At 41.1% G+C, this 24,684-nt stretch overlaps 1 protein-coding gene across 12 annotated transcripts in view; it reads right to left on the bottom strand.

Moving 5' to 3' along the window:
- The window catches only part of CACNB2 (calcium voltage-gated channel auxiliary subunit beta 2), a 404,413-nt gene that overhangs the window by 124,601 nt on the left and 255,128 nt on the right, over positions 1–24,684 (bottom strand). For 10 of the 12 annotated variants that reach the window (XM_050804647.1, XM_050804649.1, XM_050804658.1 and 7 more), the window contains one exon: positions 15,675–15,794. In XM_050804647.1, the coding sequence (XP_050660604.1) occupies positions 15,675–15,794 (120 nt within the window). Of the gene's footprint in view, positions 1–15,674; positions 15,795–16,616; positions 17,547–24,684 lie in introns of those variants that run through there. The other 2 variants (XM_050804652.1, XM_050804656.1) reach the window with 1 other exon arrangement.

Below are 24,684 nucleotides of genomic sequence, written 5' to 3'. Positions count from 1 at the left end.
ATGAAAAGGGTATACACAGACATCCTGGAAGGTCTTCCTTTAACAACATATTAAATTCAAGAATTTTTATCTCCACTTTGGGAGGCCGAGGCAGGTGGATCACCTGAGGTCAGGAGTTTGAAATCAGCCTGGCCAACATGGTGAAACCTGTCTCTACTAAAAATACAAAAATTAGCCGGGTGTGGTGGTGTGTGCCTGTAATCCCAGCTACTAGGGAGGCTGAGGCAGGAGAATTGCTTGAACCCAGGAGGTGGAGGATGCAGTGAGTCAAAATCGCGTGACTGCACTCCAGCCTGGGCAACAAGAGCGAAACTTCGTCTCAAAATAATAATAATAATAATAATAATTTTTAGCTCAAGATTTTTGTTTAAATAATGTTGAAGTGTAAAAATGGACTTGTTTCACATCAGTGGTGTTATGACGATAAACTAAACTTTAACAAGCAGGACAAAAGGTGAGTTTTTTGCTTGTAAACTCTATCCAGACTCAATAGCAAAAAAAGTTGCACGATGGTGTTTGTACTTTTAAAATTGTCTTAATAGCTGCCCTGCTTTATTTTTGCTTTTATAGTTAAAGAGGAAAAAAAGCTTTTATTTCCTTAATCTCTCTAGACCATGAAACAAAGAGGAAACATTAATGTATTCTCAGCTGGTACCTTTTTTTTTTTTTTTTTTAAATGTACTTTCTGCTTTCATAAGCCTGTGTCTTTCTAAAAGCGGCTCCTTGATGAGGTGAAAGAACATTAAAAAAAAAAAAAAAAAAAAAAAAAAGCCTTTGAGACAGAAGCCTGGGTCCTTGCCCTAATTCTGCCACTTACAAGCTCAGTGATCTTGGGCAAGTTCCTTCAATATCCACCATCAGTTTGCTCACCCATAAAATGGGGTAACTATATCTGCTTTCCCTTCCTCACTTAGTACTTGTAAGGACCAAGCAAAACAATGCAATGGGAAGTTAAACACTGAGCCACTGTGAAACATACTCTATAGTTCCCACTTGCTGATGGTCCACCTTCACAGGCTCATTGAAAAAAAATTCAAGATTTAAAAAAACTTTGCAAGGCTGTCGCTGCTGGATCACCTGAGGTCAGGGGTTCAAGACCACCCTGGCCAATATGGCAAAACCCCGTCTCTACTAAAAAAAATTAGCTGGCCATGATGGCGTACACCTGTAGTCCCAGTTACTCAAGAGGCTGAGACAGAAGAATCGTCTGAACCCAGGAGGCGGAGGTTGTAGTGAGCTGAGACTGTGCCACTGCACTCCAGCCTGGGTGACAGAGTGAGACTTTGTCTCAAAAAACAAACAAGCAGACAAAACTTTACGGCATTATTCACAGTAGCCAAGAGGTGGAAGCAGCCCAAATATCCATTGACAGATAAATGGATAAAGCAATGTGGTCTATACATGTAATAGAATATTACTCGACCTTAAAAAATGATGGAAATTCTGTCACATGGGACAACATAGATGAATCTTGAGGAGATCATGCTGAGATAAGCCAGTCACAGAGGGACAAATACTGAACATGTGGAGATAAAGAGTAGAAAAATAACAGAATGAAAAGGGTGAGAAGGGGGTGCCAGGAGGAGGAAGAGAAGTGGGTTAAAGGGTACAAGCATACAGTAAGATGGAAGGAATCAACTCAGTGTTTGACAGCAGAGTAGGATGACTTGATCACAATGCATTATATGCCTGTAAAAAATGTCTTAGGTAACCCATAAATTTGAGCAGACAAAAAAAGGAAAAATATTGTAGCATGGTAGTTGTCAGGGGCTGTGGGGGGTCGGGGGATGAGGAGTTGTTCAGATGATGTAGAGTTTCACATTTGCAAGATGAAAAGGTTCTAGGGATCTGTGGCACAACAGTGTGAAATACTTAATACAATTGTACACTTACGAATGGTTATGAGGATGAAAAAATGCTTGGGCCGTTAAGTAAATTGTGAATTGAGATTTAAAATGAAATTAAACTAAAATAACAGCCTTTGTTGGACCCCACAGTTAGCAATCATCTTGCTAACTTTAGAGACAATCACACTGCTGGTTAACGTAGGCTCTTCCTCCAGAGGGACAGTCACTAACAGTGGGGGCTTATATAATTTGTGCCCTTCTGTGGTCATCAGCACTTCCTTCTCCAGCAGTGCTGGTGTCCACCCATTTGCCATTTGGCCTATGATGCTTTTTTTTTTTTTTTTTTTTTTTTTTTAAAGAGACAGGGTATTGCTCTGTCACCCAGGCTGGAGTATATTGGTGCAGTTATAGCTTATTGTGGCTTCTAACTCCTGGGCTCAAGCAATCCTCCTGCCTCAGCCTTCTGAGTAGCTGGAACTACAGGCACGTACCACCATACCTAACTAATTTTTCTTCTTTTTTGTAGAGATGAGGTCTCACTGTATTGCCCAAGCTGATCTCAAACTCCTGGCCTAAAGCTATTCTCCCACCTCAGCCTCTGAAAGTGCTGAGATTACAGGCATGAGCCACCAAGCCAAGCCTACAGTGCTTTAAGTCTCATAGCTACCACATTACTCAGTGATACACATTTTTAGCAAGACCATTAGACCATGAGCTTCTTGAGGGAGAAACCACATCTAACATCTCCAATTTCCCTTCCTTAAACTCCTAGCTCGATAGCATAATACCACTCATCAAATGTTTGCTTATTAAACAAATTCTACTTTTTTCCAGAGTTTTCAACATCTTTTATTTGGCCATTGATCAGGCAAAAACTCATAAGAACAGAGAGGGTTCACTGTTTTAAGCTCTGCATAAAAGTCTTCATGTCATTCCTTGTTCATATCTGGTGGAGAAAAAGGGAGGGAAGAATTGCATACTTATAGCTGTGTTTACAATGATACAGCAAAGATACTCAGTTATCGTGCTCTAAGATTAAAAAAAAAATAAGCTTGAGCTGCAAAGTTTATAATAATCCTTCCTTAATCCATGTATGGTTTTGAAATAGCCAGAAGTCTATGAGAGCAGCCTGGCTAATACAGTGAAACCCTGTCTCTGCTAAAAATACAAAAATTAGCAGGGCGTGGTGGTGCACGCCTGTAATCCTAGCAACTTGGGAGGCTGAGGCAGGAGAATTGCTTGAACTCGGGAGGCAGAGGCTGCAGTGAGCCGAGATCACGCTGCTGTACTCCAGCCTGGGTGACAGAGATTTTGTCTTAAAACAAAAACAAAAACAAAAAAAACCAAAAAACAAAAACAAAAACAAAAACCAGGAGTAGTAAACAGTCCTTACAAGGATTCTGGAACAAGAACAGTTTTAAATCTGGGCAAATCTCAGCCTTCTAGAACTTCCATTAATAAAACCCACAAATCCATGTCAAAGAGCACAGAACCGGATCGAGTATCAGGTTCCTTTTAAAACATGTGATTGTTACCCATAAGAAAATTAAAACTAGCTTAACAGGTAGATTGCCAAGATAAATATAACAATAAATAAACAGACAGCAATGTATAATTTTTTCCCGAATACTTGGTATTACTCAGGAAAGAGCATGTGAGAACAAGAGAGGGTTCAATTGCTCTTGATAACTAAGACAGAGATCTGCACCCGTGCGACTAAGAAGCAGAGAACACATCTCAAAGTTAGAGTACAGAAGACAAGGGCTGTGCCTTCATCACTGGGATGGATGGGGATGCAACCTGACTTGCCACGGCAACTGCTGTGAGATCAAGCAAGTGTGTGAATGCCAGTCACATCCCAGGCAGGTCTGCAGTCCCTGGACATCTCAAATCTACCTTACAGCACTCACCACCAAGTGGCAAACAACTAAGCTGATAGTGACCATGTAAAATAGTGTAAGACCACACCTAACTACAGAAGAGGCAAAGACACTTGTTTGATCACTTCCCATTCAGACTCCTCACTACACCCTGAACTGCTCCACGGCAGGTGCTGTGTGTCCCAGTTTCCTGTGCCCATCACAAGGGCCAGAGTAGGGAAAGACGGGTCTAGGAACCTTGTGCTTTGTAAGTAACAGCTTACTCAATTATCACTGGAATCCTGTGAAACAGAGGTTAGTGTCCTTTTACAAATGGCAAAACTGAGCTTCACCTGTAATTTATCAACAAGACAGGCAGCCAGTCCATGGCAGAGATGGAATCCAAATCCAGGTTTCTGAGTAGTTGCAGTAGAGACTGCGTGACCCGTGCCCCTAAAATATTTCCCTTCTGATAATCCACAGGAAAAGATTTGCTGACCCTTCAACAAAGGTTTTAGGTTTGGAGGGATGGAGGTAATGTGAGTGGAAATGGAAAATGCAGAGAAGAAAGGGTTTAAAGGAAAAGACTGGGAGCTCGATTTTAAGTGGGTGGCAGAACCAACAGAGATCCAAAAAGAGGACCTGAGATCCAAGCACTCAGGAGAGAGGGGAAGACCAAAGGGACCAACTACAAGTGACGGCTGAAGCCTGGAGAAGGATGGCAGAGCAGAAGGGAAGACGGCAGTGGTTTAAAGCTCGCTCTGGAGGTGAAACTCTTTACTCAAAGGAAAAGGCACATAAAGGTCCCAATACATAAAATACGTGTGACTGGGCACAGTGGCTTATGCCCGTAATCCCAGTACTTTGGGAGGCTGAGGTGGGTGGATCACCTGAGGACAGGAGTTTGAGACCAGCCTGTTCAAGAGGGTGAAACCCCATCTCTACTAAAAATACAAAAAATTACCTGGGCGCGATGGCATGCGCCTGTAATCCCAGCTACTTGGAAGGCTGAGGCAGGAGAATGACTTGAACCTAGGAGGCGGAAATTACAGTCATCTGAGATCATGCCACTGCAATCTAGCCTGGCCAATAAGAGCAAAACCCCACGTCAAAACAAAACAAAACAAAACAAAACAAAACAAAACAAAACAAAGCATGTGAAAGTAGCACTGTTCTGGCTGAATCCTGGATACAATGCGCAGACCACAGCCGGCTGGGCATTCCCCAAGCCTCTGCAGTGACTCCAGAAAAATCCATGGATCTCTTGGGGCTCTACAGAGCTCAGTCTGGAAACCAATGGCATGCCTAAAGCAACAAACATCAGGAGGCCAAGGCCCGAGCATTTAGTTGAATGGACTTCCACATTTCAGGTGAGGGAACAAAAAGCTGAAACAGAAGGGACTGAACAGGAACCACCGGAGTGGTAGTAGGAGTGGACTTTGTGTGTAGCCAGCACCTGCAGGACAAAAGTGACTTACCAGAGAAGAAAAACAAATTGAGGTTTGCAGAGATGTTAAGGGAAGGCTCAATAAAAGGTCAGTGGCTTTGTGATTAGGAAGTCACTAGAGACCCTCAGTAAAGAGATGGAGACAGAAATCAGTTTCATGGGGTTAAAGAGTAAGTAGGGAAGAAATTGGAGCAGGAGAATAAAGCCTGGGGTGATAAGGTTGGCAGTAGAAAGAAGGAATAAAACAATAGGATAGAAGGGATGACAGTGTTGTTTATTTCACAAGGCATGGAGACATTTCTTCTTCCAAAGGGGTAAGGAAGAAAAAAGATGAATGTGGCAGGTTGTTTGCAGAAAGTGGTTGCAACATATCCCACCTGAATCCACACCCTTGGTAATTCCCATTTGACTCCAGGCTTAGCCCTGCGACTTGCTTTGGCCAATGGGACATTAGCAAACATGACACAAGTGGAGAGGTGATTATCACCCCCCTTGGAGCTTGCTCTCTCACGAAGTAGCCCTGAGACCAGCACGCGAACCCTAGCCAGCCTGTTGGAGGATGAACAACCATATGGAGGAGAACCAGATACCCATGCTGACAGCTATCAGCCTCCAGACACATGTAACAAGCCATCCCAGGTCACCTGGTCACCAACTAACCGGACAGCTGGCCAAGGATGTGTGGCAGAGAATTGTAACCTAAATAAAATGGTGACTTAACACCACTAGGCTGAGATCTGTTCGTTTTGCAGCAAGAACTTCGAGAGTAAGGATTTTGCTAACAGTGTAGTCATCAATGCTGTATGTATTGTATGGTCATGACTGCTCAAATAATTTCAACATGCTTAAAGAGGCTGGGCACAGTCGCTGACACCTGTAATTCTAACACTTTGGGAGGCCGAGGCGGGCAGATCACTTGAGGTCAGGAGTTTGAGAACAGCCTGGCCAACATGGTAAAACCCCATCTCTACTTAAAATACAAAAATTAGCCCACGTGGTGGCAGGGGCCTGCAATCCCAGCTACTCCGGAGGCTGAGGCAGGAGAATTGCTTGAACCTGGGAGGCAGAGGTTGCAGTGAGCCAAGATGGTGGTGCCACTGCACTCCAATTTGGGCGACAGAGCGAGATTCTATCTCAAAAAAAAAAAAAATGCTCAAAGATACAAGTTTTGCCTTTTCCTTTTTTATCTTTCAAATTGTCTATAATGAGCAGCGATTGGGCATTAAGTGCTATTACTGTTGTCATCATTAATATTATCATCAATTAACATTAGCGGTGAGTAGAAGAATGACAGTACCAATGTGTGTGATTGTTACCTACCCAGTCATAAGTATATGTCAACAGGGAAGAGAAGCCTAACACAGGTACAGCGGGCTTCTGCATATTTCTTCTTTATCACACGTAGAAAAACGCCATCTAAGCTAATGCGTATTTGAACAATACACAAACTAATGCTGCTGGAAATTAGACCTATTCAGCCAGTTTTCTAACTCTACTTGAAAGGTATATGCTATAAGCAAAGAGTTGACAATTTTTTAATGCAAGAAGCATGAAAATGTACATTGTGAAAATAATTTCAGCCTAAAATATTTTTCGTAAGAATGTGTGACATATTTTGTGCTTGTGTTTTTCATAAGATATTTGCTGCTGGATTTTTATCTTACAATTTTTTTGGAGACGGAGTCTTGCTCTGTCACCTAGACTGGAGTGCAGTGGTGTGATCTCAGCTCACTGCAACCTCTGCCTCCTGGGTTCCAGTGATTCTCCTGCCTCAGTTTCCCTGTAGTTGGGATTATAGGTGCCCACAACCACGCCTGGCTAATTTTTGTATTTTTAGTAGAGATGGGGTTTCATCATGTTGGCCAGGCTGGTCTCAAACTCCTGACCTCGTGATCCGCCTGCCTTGGCCTCCCAAAGTGCTGGGATTACAGGCATGAGCCACCGCGTCCGGCCAACACATTTCTTTTCCTCTGTAAGTAGCCCTCTAGTTTCACACCTGCCATGTATTCTTTGGATTCTCCAGTAGTCTATCTTGTAGGTTTAAGAACATATGCATTGTAGACATACGTGTATATTTCTCTCCTACCTCCCACATAATGTTCGCAGTAAGACATATTTTTAAAACATGTTTAATATTTTTTTGAAATAAAAAAACTATCTTCAGGCTGATGGGACATAAAGATGTTCATGTTTCTTCTTTCTTCTTCAAAGGCTAGTTAGGGGAATTCTCTCAATCTGTAAGGCATTTATGAACTAAGGCAAGATGAGAAATATTTTTTCTTTTTTGTAGTATGTTTATTGAAAACTATTGGGAATGAAACACGGTCAACAGAACTAATGCTTCCTCCTGAAAATATGTTTTTAGAAAAAGTATAAGCCCACAGATACAAAGAACAGGAAACCAGATGAGAGTATGTGGAAACATAGAATATAGAACGCAACGAACAAGCAGTAATTAGCAGAGTAGAAAGAGTTAGAATGAGAGTACCTGCAAGAGGCAGGCAGGAGGGCTAAGGAGTAGAAAGCCTATTGCAGCTGCATGGCCCTGGCAAGGAGGAGGAACTGGAGGTTCCAGGCACCTCTGAAGGAAGAAGTATGGCTGGGGCTGAAAATAGCACTGACTGGACATTGGACTTATCAGAATCCATTTTCTCTCTCCCCTCACTTCCGGAAGACCAAAGGTTTTTCTCTGGAGAGGATGACCGGGAGATTTCAGACAATCAGAGGGACAGCTGAGAGTAAAGGCGAGTGACATACTGAACATAGGAGGATTAAATAATTTTAAGATCTCCATCCTAAGTGATGAAACTCTAGCCACCTTTCCCTGGACTACTGCCAGAAGCCTGTGACCGGTCCCACAGAGCCAGACAGGAGGCTGGGGGAGCCCTGTCTGGGGCACTGGCCAGATTAAAAGATAATGGTGCCCCCTCCCACCAGTTTTTCGGTCCCTCCCCAATTACCCTATACGAGATGACCTGTCAAGAAGCTTTGCCACTGCATTTAGAGCTTCCGATCAGCTTAACAATGTCTTCCTCTTAATTATGAATAGATGATCAAAAATTAAACATTTGAACCTTGTCCAGAGTCAGACAGAGTCTCAGCCCAGCTGACGGCCTTTCTGGAAACTTCAAGTCTTCAGGCTTTCTTTTAGTCAAGATAAATGATAAGCCGGACTTGTTGAAAGTAGAGAAGTTTGATAGGTCAAAACTGAATGAACTCCAGGGCATAGTGGCTTGCACCTGTAATCCCAGCACTTTGGGAGGTCGAGGCAAGAGGATTACTTGACCCCAGCAGTTCGAGACCAGCCTGGGCAACATAAGGAGACCTTGTCTCTACATTTTTTTTTTTTTTTTTCCTGGAGACAGAGTTTCACTCTTGTTGCCCAGGCTAGAGAGCGATGGCATGACCTCGGCTTACTGCAACCTCTGCCTCCCAGGTGCAAGTGATTCTTCTGCCTCAGCGTCCGGGGTAGCTGGGATTATAAGTGCACACCACCACACCCAGCTATTTGTTTTTTGTATTTTTCGTAGAGACGGGGTTTCACCACATTGGCCAGGCTGGTCTTGAACCCCTGACCTCAGGTGATCCACCTACCTCGGCCTCCCAAAGCACTGGGATTACATAAAACTTTAAAAAAATGTTAGCAAGGCATGGTGGCGCATGCCTGTGGTCCCAGCTATTCTGGAGGCTGAGGTGGGAGGATTGCTTGAGCCCAGGAGCTTGAGGATGCAGTGAGCCACTGCAACTTCAGCCTGGGCAACAGAGTAAGACCTTGTTTAAAAAATAATAATAATAAACAAACCTGAAGAAAACAAGTACTGAAGAAAAAACACTCCTCCCTTCAAGGAAAAAATTTGCATCATAATATCATCCCTAAAGAACCTTGTAGACTCTGCAGTTTTGGCCGTCTGTATCTGATGACATGTGATCCAGCAGGAGAAAGAATGTTTTCAAACATCGTGAAACTGGGATTTCCTCCCAAGAGCAAATTTCAGCACTGCCTGAGCATCTTGATTTTAGGCTTGTGTTCTGTAAACCTATATGTAAGAGATTTTCAACATCTTCTCATGTCTTCTCACCTATACTCCCTAGCTAAGAAGTTGGGGGTATGGTCAGGCACAGTGGCTCATGCTTGTAATCCCAGCACTTCAGGAGGCCAAGGTGGGCAGATCACTTGAGGTCAGGAGTTCAAGACCAGCCTGGCCAACATGGTGAAACCCCGTCTCTACTAAAAATACAAAAATTAGCCGGGCACGGTGGTGCGCACGTGTATTCCCTGCTACCCCGGGAGGCAGGAGAACTGCTTGACCCCGGGAGGCAGAGGCTGCAGTGGACTGAGATCGTGCCATTGCACTCCAGCCTGGGTGACAGAGTGAGACCCCATCTCAAAACAAAACAAACAAAAAAACAAGTCAGGATAGTGAATGTTTCCTTAAGTTCATTTGAAAACTTCTCGTTGGTGTATAAATTCCAAATAGCAGTCAATAATTTCTCCACTGATGACCTTTGTGTAGGTAGTCCTTGCACTTCCCACAGGAAAACCCAGTTTTAACCCTCTACAATAGGTGCTTCCAATTCATAATCTTCATGAAGTTGCATGCTTTTGCAGCTTCTTACAGTTTATTTTCACTTCAAATATACCAATGAAATAATAAATATAGTCATTAAAAATCAAACATTTGAAGAAAGTCTCCATTATGTAAAAGTAACATCAAATATTTAAAAAGCTTGAAAAACAGTGACAGTACAGGAAACTCCAAGAAAATTAGTATCTTAAGAGACATAAGAGAAAATATTATGGCTATGGAATAAAAACAAGAAGCTATAAATGAAGAAAAGAAGAAAGCTCTTGGAAATTAGACATTTTGACAAATATAATTTTAGCAGATGGGTTAGAAGTTGGGAAAAATTCAGGTACAACAAAAAGATGGAGAAAAACGATTACAGAGGGGCTCAAATCAAATACCTCACAAACCAGAGAGCCAATGAAAAGAGGAAAATATAGGGGAAGAAATTATTCCGAAAAAAAAAAAAAGACGGTTTCCAGAATTGAACTAATCAGCCCTTCACAATGAATGTATGAGAAGCCGAGTACAATACACAAAAAGGCACAGACCAAGGCATGTCATGTCAAAATGTCAAAATACCAAAGGAAGAACAGTTCTCAAAATATTAGAGAATTTTAAAAACCAAAAATCACACTTAAAGACAGAACAGGCCGGGCATGGCGGGTCACATCTATAACCCTAGCACTTTGGGAGGCCAAGGCAGGTGAATCACTTAAGGCCAGGACTTTAAGACCAGGCTGGGAAACATGTAGAAACCCCGTCTCTAGTAAAAATACAAAAATTATCTGGGTGTGGTGGCGCGTGCCTGTAATGCTAGCTACTCAGGAGGCTGAGGTGCGAGAATCACCTGAACCCGAGAGGTGGAGCTGCACTGAGCAAAAAAAAAAAAAAAAAAAAAAGAGAAAGACAGAACAGCAGGGCTGGACTTTAGAAGACCATGAAGTAAACCTTCACAAATCTGAAGAAAAATGTTTTTCATTCTTGAATACTATAACCAGCCAATTTGTTAATTAAATGTGAAGGTAGAGTAAAGACATTTTCTCAAGAAACTAACCTTTCTCTGGAAGGTTCTATGTTTTCTTGCCGTGGAGGCTTTACTTATACTGACTGTTATATACATTGTATTCCAGGGTCTGGGAGGCATTTCTCACTTCATATCCCCCTTTGTAACTTCAAGAGCCAAACTTAATCTCTCCATCCTGTAAGGCAGCATTCCTCCACCTTTTTGGCACCAAGGAAAACAGTTTTTCCATGGACTGGGGTCTGGGGATGGTTTCGGGATGAGTCAAGCACATTACATTGATTGTGCATTTTATTTCTGTTATTATTACATTGTAAAATATAATGAAACAATTCTACAACTTACCATGACGTAGAATCCGTGGGACCCTGAGCTTGTTTTCCTGCAACTAAATGGTCCCATTTAGGGGCAATGGGAAACAGTGACAGATCGTCAGGCATTAGATTCTCATGAGGAGTGCGCAACCTCGATCCCTCTCATGCACAGCTCACAAAAGGGTTTGCACTCCTGTGAGAATCTAATGCTGCCATTGATCTGACGGGAGGTGGAGCTCAGGTGGTTATGTGAGCAGTGGGGAGTGGCTGTAAATATAGATGAAGCTTCCTTTCTGGATGCTGCTGTTCACCTCCTGCTGTGTAGCCTGGTTCCTAACAGAACACGGACCCCTACTGTGAGGTCTACTTTTAAGCCACCACCTCCTCAAAGAAGGATTTTCTGTTCCTGCCAGTAGGATGCAGTCTAAACCTGGGTGCTCACAGACCTCTCTAACCCTCCCTTCCCCACAATGTATTGTATTCCACCTTTTATGACCACGACTTTCTCCTGAAACAATGGAAGCTTCTCACATGCAAAAGACCTGCCTATTTCTTCTTTGTGGCTCTGGCCTTGCAGTCCCTTCTACTCACCAACTGGGTCTCACATTTTCTTTAATATAGGAGATACTCAATGATAAAAGAACAATGGACTCAAGATTGAAGGTTATTCTCTTTGGCTAAGAAGATCACATTGAGTCCATCATTGCTTTTTTTGTTTTTTGTTTGTTTTTGACAGAGTCTGGCTCTGTTGCCCATGTGAGAGCAAGAGATCTCAGCTCACTGCAACCTCTCCCTCCCAGTGTCAAGTGATTCTACTGCCTCAGCCTCCCAAGTAGCTGGGATTACAGGCATGTGCCAACAAACCCAGCTAATTTTTATATTTTTAGTAGAGATGGGGTTTCACCATGTTGCCCAAGATGGTCTCAAACTCCTGACCTCAGGTGATCCACTTGCTTTGGCCTCCCAAAGTGCTGGGATTATAGGCATGAGCCATCATGCCCGGCTGAATCTATCTTATCTCTGCTTCAATTCCTTCTACATCCAGATTTCCCAACTCAGAGTCTCTGCATATAGGGCAGAAGACAGCGTTTTTTGAGAATTAAAGGAGAAAAGAAGAAAATTATTATTTCAATTAAAAAGAGATGATCAGGTGACCCAGCAATTTCACTCCAAAGTACATACATATGTGAAATGAAAACATATGCCCACACACACAGAAAATATATACAGGAATGTTCATACTAGCATTATGCACAATACCTAAACAGTGGAAACAACCGAGATGTCCAAAGGCAGCCACTCACAAAAGACCACCTATTGTAAGATTCCATTTATATGCAATATCCACAATAGACGAATCTGTAGAAACAAAAGCTGAATAGTGGTTCTAGGCCTGGGGACGGGGTGGTTGGGGAAAAAGGAGAGTGACTGCTGACAGGCTTGGAATGTATGGGGCAATGAGAATGGTCTACAACTGATTATAGTGATGGTTGAACACCTCTGAACATACTAAAAACCATTGAATTATACACTTCAAATGGGTGAATTATATCTCAATCAAGTTGTTTTCAAAGAGAAGATCAACATGGGAATAAATTAGATTCATATATGACTTGTCTTTAAGGTAATATCAGAGAGCACAAACTGAAAAACCAGGATTTGCCAAGTATGCCATAACTGCACAATTTCAAAACACACATTGGGAACCAGAAAACACCACGTTAAAAAACAATGTCATGTCAGTTGGTATGTATTGGCCTCAAAATTAACATCTAATCTGTTCACTGCAGAGTTTAGTCATTAAGAAAAGCCTTAACAAAGTGGTAGCGGAGAGTATTAGGTTTATTGACAGCACAGAGTACTTCGTTATATAACCTTTTGCAGGTCACTTACATTTTAAAAGACAGTATCTCTAGTCTCACTTCTTGCTAATCACGTTCTTTCATAGAGGTATTATTAGGCAATTAGTGGATAATGTGTTTGTATTTATACAGGACCAGGTCTGCTAAGGTCATCGGCACAGACTTATTTATTACATGTGATCTGTAAGGTGAGTAAAAGCACTGACTTGTAAAGTCCTTCTGTTTGAGAGATGCTTTGATGGTTATAAAGTAAATGTAGAAAATGTCTGATTCTTCCAAAATGGCTGTGCAAAGTGTTTTTAACTATTTAAAGTTAAATAGCATGAATTGTTATGTTTTTAAACTTTAAGGCTTCATTTTGAAGGTTTCATAAAGGCACAATGATATTTTGGCAAAGAATGAGGCTATTTTAATAGATAAAAGTAAAAATTTATAGAGGGAGCTAGCACTCTACAATCCCTATTTTGCATTATTTCTTCAAGAATATTGGGATTAATAAACCAGACCTACCAAACCATGATTTTAATATAAAGGAAAATTCAATCCTCATCTTTGTATTTTTCAGACACATTTAAATTCTCACTTACCCTCATGTATGTCATTTGAATACATCAAAGGTTTAAGATATTGACCTAATTTTAAAGAAAAAATATAAACTACTTAAAAAAATTTTTGTGGGTACATAGATGTATATATTTATGAGGTAGATGAGATGGTTTGATACAGGCATGCAATATGAAATAAGCATACCATGGAGAATGTGGTATCCATCCCCTGAAGCATTTATCCTGTGAGCTACAAACAGTCCAATTACATTCTTTATTTAAAAATATACAATTAAGTTATTATTGACTTTAGTCACCCTATTGTGCTATCATATAGGTTTAATTCATTCGTTCTATTTTTTTTTTTTTTGGTACCCATTAACCATTCCTATCTCACCCATTAAATAAACTATCTGTCATTAAACACAGGAAATAGTTTTTCAATTATTTTGCCTCTGTTTTAAAGTCTCTTCATTTTCTTTTGTCTTCTACATCATTCCTAACTATCAACTTTTTAGGCAGTAGAACAAGTAACATGACCCTGGTTTGATTTAGGAGCAACATTTCGATCCATGCTTGGTTGAAATATATTTTAAAAGGTCTTTGCAGCAGTGTCATTTAACTCATGACGTAGCCACAGAGTCAGGAACAAAAATGCCCCAATTAGATAACAATTGAGAACCAAACCTACAGTCTATTGGGCTGTATCATGATGGGACATGAGCCCGAGAAACTGTTCAATTTTGGTATGTGAAACTTACATGAATAAATTAGCCACAAATAGAACAATCTTATTTTCAGAATACAAATTGTAGTTTTTTCTTACTTTTCTTTACACACAATGCAAAATATAGAATATAGAATTCAGACTCTCAGCTGCAACCTATATTAACTACAGTGCTGACTGTCATACATTATTTAATGTTCTTCATTATTTCATTTCAACTTCACAATGTTCTAAGTGGCTAACATTGGTAGAGCAGATTCGTTGTTGGCAACTGGGCCACATCCAGTTTTACCAGTTTCCACCATCACAAAACCCTCCCTGCATCTGCTATTTATGAACTGCCTTTCAGAGAAGACTGTCAGTCCTGGAGAAAATTTCCCTGCCAGTTGAGGAAAGAACATCATTCTGATATACAGAAGTACTGCTTTTTAGAAGTCAAGGTCTCCTGGCAGTTCCTCAGTAGACTAGGATGGCAGCCGCGCTAGAGGTCATGAATAATGTATTACATAAGGGCTGTCCATGCATTCAAACCAGAATCTCCTAACCACAATTCCCATAGCAACACACATAGATTCTACTCATCTCAGAGATGAAGCAGCCAGCAGAAATGCTATCCTGGTATTTCTAGCACGATCAACAAGGCACTTAGCCTTTTTCAAAACAAGTTTTTCAAAGGAAAATCAACAACCATGTTAAAATAGGTTCATTGGGAAGCGACTGAGTATCCCAAAAACCAAGCTACCTTCAACTCGAACAATCTATGCCTTAGAAATCGCCACTATTCCAAGGACAGCATGGGAAAAAGAATTCAAATCGTTGCAATGAGTTAAATGAGACAAGACCTGAGATAAATCCTGGAACTATCTATTTCATAGCTGCTTTGCAGTCTCCCTTCCATATATACACACTTTATCCTGCAGAAGAACATGTTCTAAGAGAAGAAACTTCTAAAAATCAATAAAATCCTCTGTTGCTCTTTGAAAAGCATAATGTAATCAATTTTGAAAGTAAGAGGATACTAATATAAAACACCTATGAAGTAAAATTCAGGGGAAAAACTGTTCAAGTCTAAGAAAATAAACAATAGCTTGAAGTCAGTCTGGTTTTTTTTGTTTTTTGTTTTTTTTTTTTTCTTAACAGAGATATAATTTACTGGGGAAATGAAGTAAAATGTGTTGATATTAGGTGCCGTTTTTCCTCTTTGCACATTCAGGGATCCTTTCGTATGTGTCCAAATAAGCCATCCACCCACAGAAACGAGTTGCTTGGATTATAAAACAACATAGACGACCAGTCTTACACAACACACTTCCCTTTTCTACTAAGGGAAGAAACTAGGCTCCATTTCTTGTACCTTTCTAAAACCCGACGATGAAATGCTCTAATAGATCAAACAAGCTTTAGGGGAAACTTCCACAGGTGGTCTATCAGGGGCACAGCACAACTTGCAAAGAAAGATCTTGGCAGGAAGGAAATGATTTTACCTTTGCTTTTTCCAACTGTGCCTGGGCCTGCCGCTCCGCTTCTCTGCGCACTGCTTCCCGGTCCTCCTCCAGAGATACATCGGAATCGGATGGACGGCTAGTGTAGGAGTCTGCCGAACCCTGGAGAGGAAAATGTACATTTTAAAGTAGATTCAATCTATGATGTTTGCATTGGAAAAGTCTCATCGACACAGCAGTTAGCTTCCCGGATTGTGCTATACGTTCCTGAAAAGAGGAGAAAATAATTCATTTTGCAGCAACCTATCTAGAAAACCATGCTCTGATTTGCAGACATTCAATAGAATACTTGTGTCTACTGAGTTGCCATTCCTTCCTAAGCTTTATATTCCAAAAAACCACCCTTCCTGGAAGCCAGAACAAGTTGCTTTTATAATTAAACAGCTTGATGGTGCAGTGCAGAACTGAAGGACAACGATGGGTTTCAAGGATAGCTTCAAGAACAATCTACATGCTAAAGCAGGTATTTAAAACTAGAAAGACATTAAGCCTAACAAAAACATGAAAGAAAGTCTGAGTTATCAACTTGAACTCTCCCAAATGTCACTACCATGACATGATTCCCACTTTAATCTGAAGAATCCTTGTTTACCTTTTTATACACCTGCTGTTTTCTCTGATAAAACTGTAAGATACTAGCAGCTAACTTCACTCCATCTTCCAGCAACACATTTTAAAATACCTTTACCTAGATTTAATAAAAAGCCGTCTACAGAAAACACCTGCCTGGGATAGCTCATCTGGCAATTAATCATAACACAGGGAAAGGAGCTCAAAAAACGAGATGAATCTCCCTAGCTTCCCTCTCTTGCAATCTTGATCCGATTAACCAAATCAAACCACCCTCTCTACCTGCACTCACTGCAACAACAGAAAAGCAGAACAAAATAACCTCTCCCCCCAAACGAAAGCCCTTGCGCTTACACAGATATCAGAATTCTTCAGCCTTCCTCCCTTGGCTCTTTTCAGAAGCCTGATCCAGGTGGCCTTCATGAGCCAGACAGCGCCTTTATCGTCCGCAGCTGCAGCCCCGGGCACAGGTTCTCAGTGCGCGCTGAGCCCCGGAGAACCCCAGCTCCTTTCCTATCCATGCTCTGGGCAAGCCCCTCTGCTCCGTCCCTTTCTGCCTCCGGGGCTTTCACTCCCTGCCCCAGAGGACTCCCATCCAGGGAAATTCTTATTTTCCCTTTCCAGGAGGGGCTGAAAACACACACTCGAGTGCTTTATATTTCTTTAAAAATAAAGAAGACTTCAAGTGCATTCAGAAGCCGGGCATCAACTCGTTCTAAACTTAATGCATCTCATAACCCTAAACATTCTCTTCCCTGCGCTCAAATTGTTAAAGGAAATTAGTTGTAAAAGAATCGCAGGAAAAAAAAAAAAAAAACTAGTGCAAAAACGTATGCAGTGACATTTGCAAGTGCAAAGTTCAAGCCTTATCTTTGGAGATCTCGAGGGGAAGGGGGGAGGCGGAGGGAGGAGGACGCACTCCCACACTGGGCATGCTCCATATGTCGCCTTTTTACGCAGATGCTCACATCACACTGTTAGTCTATGTCAAATTGCCATTTTACATCCGAAGTGTAAACAGCTGGAAAGGTCTCTTCGGTTCTATAGTAACCGGGCTCGTGGTATGTGTGTCTGTTTCTGTTTCAGATGAAACCTTCTCTCAAAAACAAAGCATGAGATCGTTTCCTTTAATAATCCCTTTCCATTACCTGCTCCAGAAACTGTGTCCTATGCTGAAAGCAGGTTCACAGGTAGTAAATATCATATGCAATATTGCATAGCAAAAATCAAATAATGCTCATCAGTCATAATATAACACAGTTCTTTATTGCTTGTGACTTTCCAAACAAGATGTGAGAGAGAGACGTGGCCATTTAATTAGGACATGAAAGTAATCACAGCTCTATAAAGCAATGAGTTTAACGGAGCTCAAAATGACTTCGAACTGCTTCTCCAACTGAGAAACTACCATTTGAAATAAAGCCACTGGCATAAACAGCAATGTGAATTGTTATAACTATACTTACAAAGAAATTTCAAAGCTTGGTTAATTTATTAGTTGGAGTTAAAATTCACAGAATAATTGAGTCCCAACTCTGCTTGTAGATGAGGGGAGTGAGGCTGAAGAAGGAAAGACACTAAAGTTATTAATTTCCTGTACTAATGAAATTGCATTTTCAAAGTTTACTTGTAAAGAAATACACTTTGTTTTCTTGACATAAACAAAATGCTATCACTGTAGTCTAAACTGCATTTGTTTGAGGGTGGTGGGAGAAGATTTTGTACAAATAAAAATGAAAAAAAAAAGTGTTCTTAAGAATACTTAAGAACCACGGCTGGGTGCAATGGCTCACGACTGTAATCCTAGCACTTTGGGAGGCCGAAGTGGGAGGACTGCTTGAGCCCATGAGTTCGAGACCAGCCTGGGCAACATAGAGAGACCCCCCCCCCCCATCTCAAAAAATCTTCCTCCCTCCCCACTTGGCACTCTGCACTAATATAATCTTCAAGAGCCAAATGCTAGAAACACATAGAATAGGGGTTTCAGAATGAAAGTTAGTGATTAATTGTACCTCCATTGTGGTATCTTGATGTAAATTAATAGATCACCTATTGCTATGATGTGAATGTAAAATGTGTGGTGGGCAAATTTACAAAGGAGAAATGAGTGTGTCAACACAGACACACCTGGTAGGGGATTCCTGATCTTCCTAGAGGACTTCTTACAGTAATAGCAGCACAGTAGAAAATTACCAGGAAGCATAATTATACTCCATAAGGGACCCTTGTTCCCACTGTCACCAGTCTTGCCATGTTAGAGCCAATCACCCCACTACAGGTTCAGGTCACACCTCAATGAAAAGACGAAGCTTCTATCAGTAGGAACCCAGCAATGACAGGAAGTACATAAAGATAGGGTCGCATAACACCCACACATAATTTTGTGCGGTCTCATTCCCTTTTAAATATAATATGATATAAAAAGTCCTTTGCTAATATTCAGATGGAGCTTTTACATTGCATAGTCACTTTGAGACCTGTTTCCAGGTTTAAATAGCAGTTAAAAACAAAAATCTCTTCAATGACTTTTGGCAATGCCTTGACTATTTTATAATACAGGATGTATTGATCTTTAGAGTAGTTCGCAGAAGCTTAGAAAGAGCCGGATTAGTTTCATTCCTTGTATCTCTGATAGTACATACTTTCACACACAAACAATTTTTTTTTTTTTTTTTTTTGAGACAAGGTCTCACTGTCACCCAGGCTTGATAGAGTGCAGTGGTGCAATTATGGCTCACTGCAGCCTTGACCTCCTTGGCAAAAGTGATCCTCCCACTTCAGCCTCCCAAGTGGCTGGGAATATAGGCATGTACTCCCATTCCTAGCTAATTTTTAAATTATTTTTTTGTAGAGATGGGTCTCACTATGTTGCCCAGGCTGACTGGTCTCAAACTCCTGGGCTCAAGCAATCCTCCCCCCTCAGCCTCCCAACGTGTTGGGATTACAGGTGTGAGCCACCTCACCCGGCCTCAAAATATTTTTCATTATAGAAGTTATATGCACCCAGCATTGAAAGAGACACAAATAACCATCCCCTGAAAGTCTCCCATACAAAGACAGCCACAGTCAAATAGTAGCAAGTTTCATTCTCTGGAGCTGTTGCATGTTTGAAAGTCACCCTCCTGACATATGCCTTACAGTTAATCTCCTTTCTTCTGGGAGTGTGGATTTATGCAGTTAGAAGTGATATATCTAATTAAGCTTTTGCCTTTGGAACCATATGGACTTTCTGGGTCATCGTGCCTCAAGTCGTCTTCAGTCGGGAACAGCTGGCGGTCATTTCCATAACTCCAGAATAGGTTCATTACAAGATGTACCCTTGATCTCTACGGCTGTTAACAACGTGATTAGCTGGTCTTTTGCAGTGTTTGTCCTTGCCGGTGCATCACATTTCAGCTACCCAGTGTTCCTTTTCTACATCTTAATACCTGCATTTCTATTTGGACATTTCCAAAAGTGTAACTTGTACTACTATGTACTAATAGTTCCTCCCAGGATTATCACCTTTTATCCTCAGAGCTCTCACTTTGTGGGTTCATTGCTCATAGGAAAATTCCATATCGTTGGATTAATTTATGCTTTTATCTACTCTTCAGTTTCTTTTTCCACTTTTATGTCTAATGTTCACACAAGAAAGCGTCACCCTTTTTTTCTTTTCTTTTTTCTTTTTTTTTTTTTTTTTGAGATAGTCTCACTCCAGCCCAGGCTGGAGTGCAGTGGCTCAATCTCGGCCCACTGTAACCTCTGCCTCCTGGATTCATGTGATTCTCCTGCCTCAGCCTCCCAAGTAGCTGAAATTACAGGCGTGTGACACCACTCCCAGCTAATTTTTGTATTTTCAGTAGAGACACGGTTTTGCCATGTTGGCCAGTCTGGTCTTGAACTCCCAATCTCAGGTTATCTGCCCACCTTGGCCTCCCAAAGTGCTGGGATTACTGGCTTGCGCCACTACGCCTGGCCACCCTTTTTCTTTAATACTTTAAAAAATTTATATAGTTTGCTGTTTTGATGCTATACTCTGCTGTTTCACAGTCATCTATATTTTCAGCATCAGTATTTTGGAGCGTTCTTATATTTTTCTCTTTTAAAGCCCAAAGGATAAGAGTTGTAAGCCTATTTCATAGCAGCATCTTGGATCCTAAATTGTGTCTGTGTCTTCTCCTGCTGCAGGAAATCTTTATATGAAGCCTTAAATCCACATTCTTGAGCAAAATCAACTTTTTATGTATCCAAAAGCCAGTCTGATTCTAGACAAAGTTGTAACTCATCAAAATCCTCAAGATTTTAGACCCCCTCCTCATGCATAGGATGATACTAACCCAATGGCAAATTCATTGCCTACTGGTCAGGCCCACATCTTTTAAAATAAAGCAAAATGGGACCAGGCATGGTGGCTCACGCCTGTAATCCCAGCACTTTGGGAAGCCAAGGTGGGTGGATAACCTGAGGTCAGGAGTTTGAGACCAGCCTGACCAACATGGTGAAACCCTGTCTCTACTAAAAATACAAAAATTAGCCAGGCGTAGTGTCACATGCCTGTAATCCCAGCTACTCAGGAGGCTGAGGCAGGAGAATCGCTTGAACCCAGGAGGTAGAGGTTGCAGTGAGCCGACTGTGCCACTGCACTCCAGCCTGGCGACAGAGCGAGACTGCATCTCAATCAATCAATCAAAATGGGATAGACTTCAGAGGGCCAGGACCAAGGGGAAAGGGTTCTATCTTGTATTGTCTTTGGGGGGAGGGAGATAATTCTTTCATTTTTCATGGTGTTGTCATCTCTTTTCACAGTTTAGAATCAACTTCTGTTCTCTGGTGCAATTTAGATGTAAGAAATCTGAATTGCTATTCTCTGCTTTACTGGTTTCTTCATAAATAAAATAAACTATGGGCTGCATGCTGGCTCATGCCTGTAATCCCAGCACTTTGGGAGGCAGAGGCGGGCAGATCACTTGAGGTCAGGAGTTCAAGACCAGATGGGCAATATGGTGAAACCCCATCTCTACTAAAAATACAAAAATTAGCCAGGCGTGGTGGCAGGCGCCTGCCATCCCAGCTACTTGGGAGGCTGAGGCAGGAGAATGGCTTGAACCTGGGAGGCAGAGGTTGTAGTGAGCAGAGATTGCAACACCGTACTCCAGCATGGGGGACAGACGGAGACCCTGTCTCAAAATAGTAACAATACAATCATCAACTATGTGCTGATGAGAGATCCTGACTCTAAACATTGAAAAATCCAAGATGAGGTACAGTTGCATAAACATTGTATACCTTAGTTTGCAAATTGTCACGTAATTATTACTCAAATTCACATGATGATGAGAATTTCAAATGCGATTGACCTATCATTTAGCTGAGTGTCAAAATAGTAACAGAAGTGATAGCAATACATGGCTGCAGGGTCATCCCTGTGTGATACTTTTATGATCCTGTAAAAACCAAAATGTCAGTTTCAATTTTCTCAAGACACGATGAAAATTTATAAATATATAGCTACAGGATGTACTAATGAAGAGATTAAATTTTATTTAACAACTCCCCAAACCACATGCGATTATTGAGTACTGATTACTTGGAAACTCTGCTGTAACTGTAAGCTAAATACTGAAAACAGGACTGTGAAAAAGATTAAAGCTTTCTGTCATGAAACTTAATATCTCAGTGAAGGAGACTGATTTTTTAAAAAAGGCAGCAGAAAAATAATGGCTATGAGAGACAAGAAAAAAAGCTGAGATAATAAAATGATGGTGGGAGGGATGGTATTTTAGTTAGAGTAATGAGATGACAATCTGAGATGACACTAAGCTGAAATCTAAACGATGAAAGAAAAAAGTCAGCCCTGCAACGCACTGAGAAGAGGGATGTCCAGGCAGAAAGAACAGCATATGCGAAGGCCTTGTGTACAAGAAATGCTTGCATGTCTGAGGAATTGAAAAGAGGTCAGTGTATCTAACATGCTAACATTAATTTTTAGGAAGATTTATTTAAACTTGCTCAGTCTCTCTCTTTCTCTTCTCTTTTTCTCTCACTCTACGTGTGATATATACTCAGGTACTCCTGGAATACACATGTGAGACTCCACTGACATGGATTACCTCCCAGAAAAACTCCTTCAGCGTGTTTGAGTTCCTTAATTTGGAGTTACATTTAAGTTATTGTTAGCGAACTCCACGTTACTGGAAACATGACGTCTCCTGAGAAGGTAAACAGAGGTCTTGTATTTTCTTCCGTCTCAGTCCAGCACAATTACTTATAGGCTAAAAGAGTGTGTTTTGAAGATTGTTCTATATTATGCTTATAATTAGGATAATCAATTAAGATCAGGCTATGCACATATTAATACATCTTATTAATGATAATAATTGCAAATATTTCATAAATGCTTACACTGTGTCAGGCACTGTGCTGATTCACCAGTATTACCTAATGTAATTTCAATTATCTTCATTTTTACTGATGAGAAAACTGAGAGACATAGAGAAGCTACCTGAGCAAGGCTGCGAAGCAGGGGACTCATTGCATAGCCAAATGCAAATCATATAAATAACTCCCTGGTTAATTCCTCCCTTTGTAAAATGAGTATAACAAATTGGATCCATAGAGTTAGGAGTAAACCTTTAGCAGTCAAAATTCAAGTGCCATGCATGCATCAGCTCGTAAAAAGAAAAGCTAGGACAAATTCCTACATGTATCTGATGTTTTTGTTAATCAAAAGCATATATTTTTTCTGTTTGTTGGTCATAGATATACCCATTTCTAACAATCATAAAGGCATCGTGATGGTTTCCTAATGCTTAGTTATGTCTTTGCTAAGCTTTAGGCATGCTCGCTCGCTCGCTCTCTCACACACATCTTTATAAATTCTCAAAATTGGGCCAGGCGTGGTGGCTCACGGTTGTAATCCCAGCACTTTGAGAGGCCAAGGCAGGCCGATCACCAGGTCAGGAGTTCGAGACCAGCCTGGCCAAGAGACCAGCCTGGCCAAAAGGGTGAAACCCTGTCTCTACTAAAAATACAAAAATTAGCCAGGCGTGGTGGTGCATGCTTGTAATCTCAGCTACTTGGGAGGCTGAAGCAAAAGAATTGCCTGAACCTGGAAGGCAGAGGTTGCAGTAAGCCAAAGATCTTGCCATTGCACTTCAGCCTGGCAACAGAGTGAGACTCCAACTCAGGGAAAAAAAAAAAAAAAAAATTCAAATTTGATCTTTCCAAAAAGGCACAATGAAAGTAAACAGTATGGCGATTCCTCAAGGATCTAGAACTAGATGTACCATATGACCCAGCCATCCCATTACTGGGTATATACCCAAAGGATTATAAATCATGCTACTATAAAGACACATGCACACATATGTTTATTGCGGCACTATTCACAATAGCAAAGACTTGGAATCAACCCAAATGTCCATCAGTGACAGACTGGATTAAGAAAATGTGGCACATATACACCATGGAATACTATGCAGCCATTAAAAAGGATGAGTTCGTGTCCTTTGTAGGGACATGGATGCAGCTGGAAACCATCATTCTTAGCAAACTATCACAAGAACAGAAAACCAAACACCGCATGTTCTCACTCATAGGTGGGAACTGAACAATGAGATCACTTGGACTCGGGAAGGGGAACATCACACACCGGGGCCTATCATGGGGAGGGGGGAGGGGGGAGGGATTGCATTGGGAGTTATACCTGATGTAAATGACGAGTTGATGGGTGCTGACGAGTTGATGGGTGCAGCACAGCAACATGGCACAAGTATACATATGTAACAAACCTGCACGTTGTGCACATGTACCCTAGAACTTAAAGTATAAAAAAAAAAAAGAAAGTACACTGAGGGTTCACTTCACATTCATTAATAGAATGCTGTTTTGTGGACAGACTTGGCTGCTCCTCTGAAATTTTCCTCACTTCAGAGTATCTCAGCATCATGAAGCATTCTTTTCATTACTTATCTACAAGGGAAAGTAGATCAGAATCGGAAAACAATAGAAGCCAAGATACCAGCTATTTAAGTTTTTCTCTCTTTGCTGAAAATGAATAGAACTTTGGCAAGCTGGCCTTCAGTAGTCTGGTCGGCAGCTCGTCCTGCCTGAAACTGGCTAGGATTCAAGTGTCTTCTTTCAGTTCCAAAGGAACAGTTGCTGGTTTTCAGTACTGAAGCTGAAGTCATTATAAAGTGCTAATAGTAGGTAAAAAGTTCAGAGATGTGACTTTCATTTTTTTTTTTAAATGAACATATCAAGACACTGTCACCACCAAATTATTCCTTACTGTGAGGGTATGATGGCTGTTTACAGTTTATAGAAGAGCCTCTGGTCAATATTTGCAAAATTTGACATTGTCCAAAAGAACTATTTTGAAAAAGTTAAAATTAGAGGGGCAATTTTGATATTGAGTTTTGGATTTCAGTCACAGGCTAAA

The sequence above is a fragment of the Macaca thibetana genome, chromosome 9 (genome assembly GCF_024542745.1).
Source record: "Macaca thibetana thibetana isolate TM-01 chromosome 9, ASM2454274v1, whole genome shotgun sequence".
NCBI classification, from domain to species: Eukaryota; Metazoa; Chordata; class Mammalia; order Primates; family Cercopithecidae; genus Macaca; species Macaca thibetana.
The sequence above is the reverse complement of the archived record's forward strand: the minus strand, read 5'-3'. Positions and strand labels throughout refer to the sequence as shown.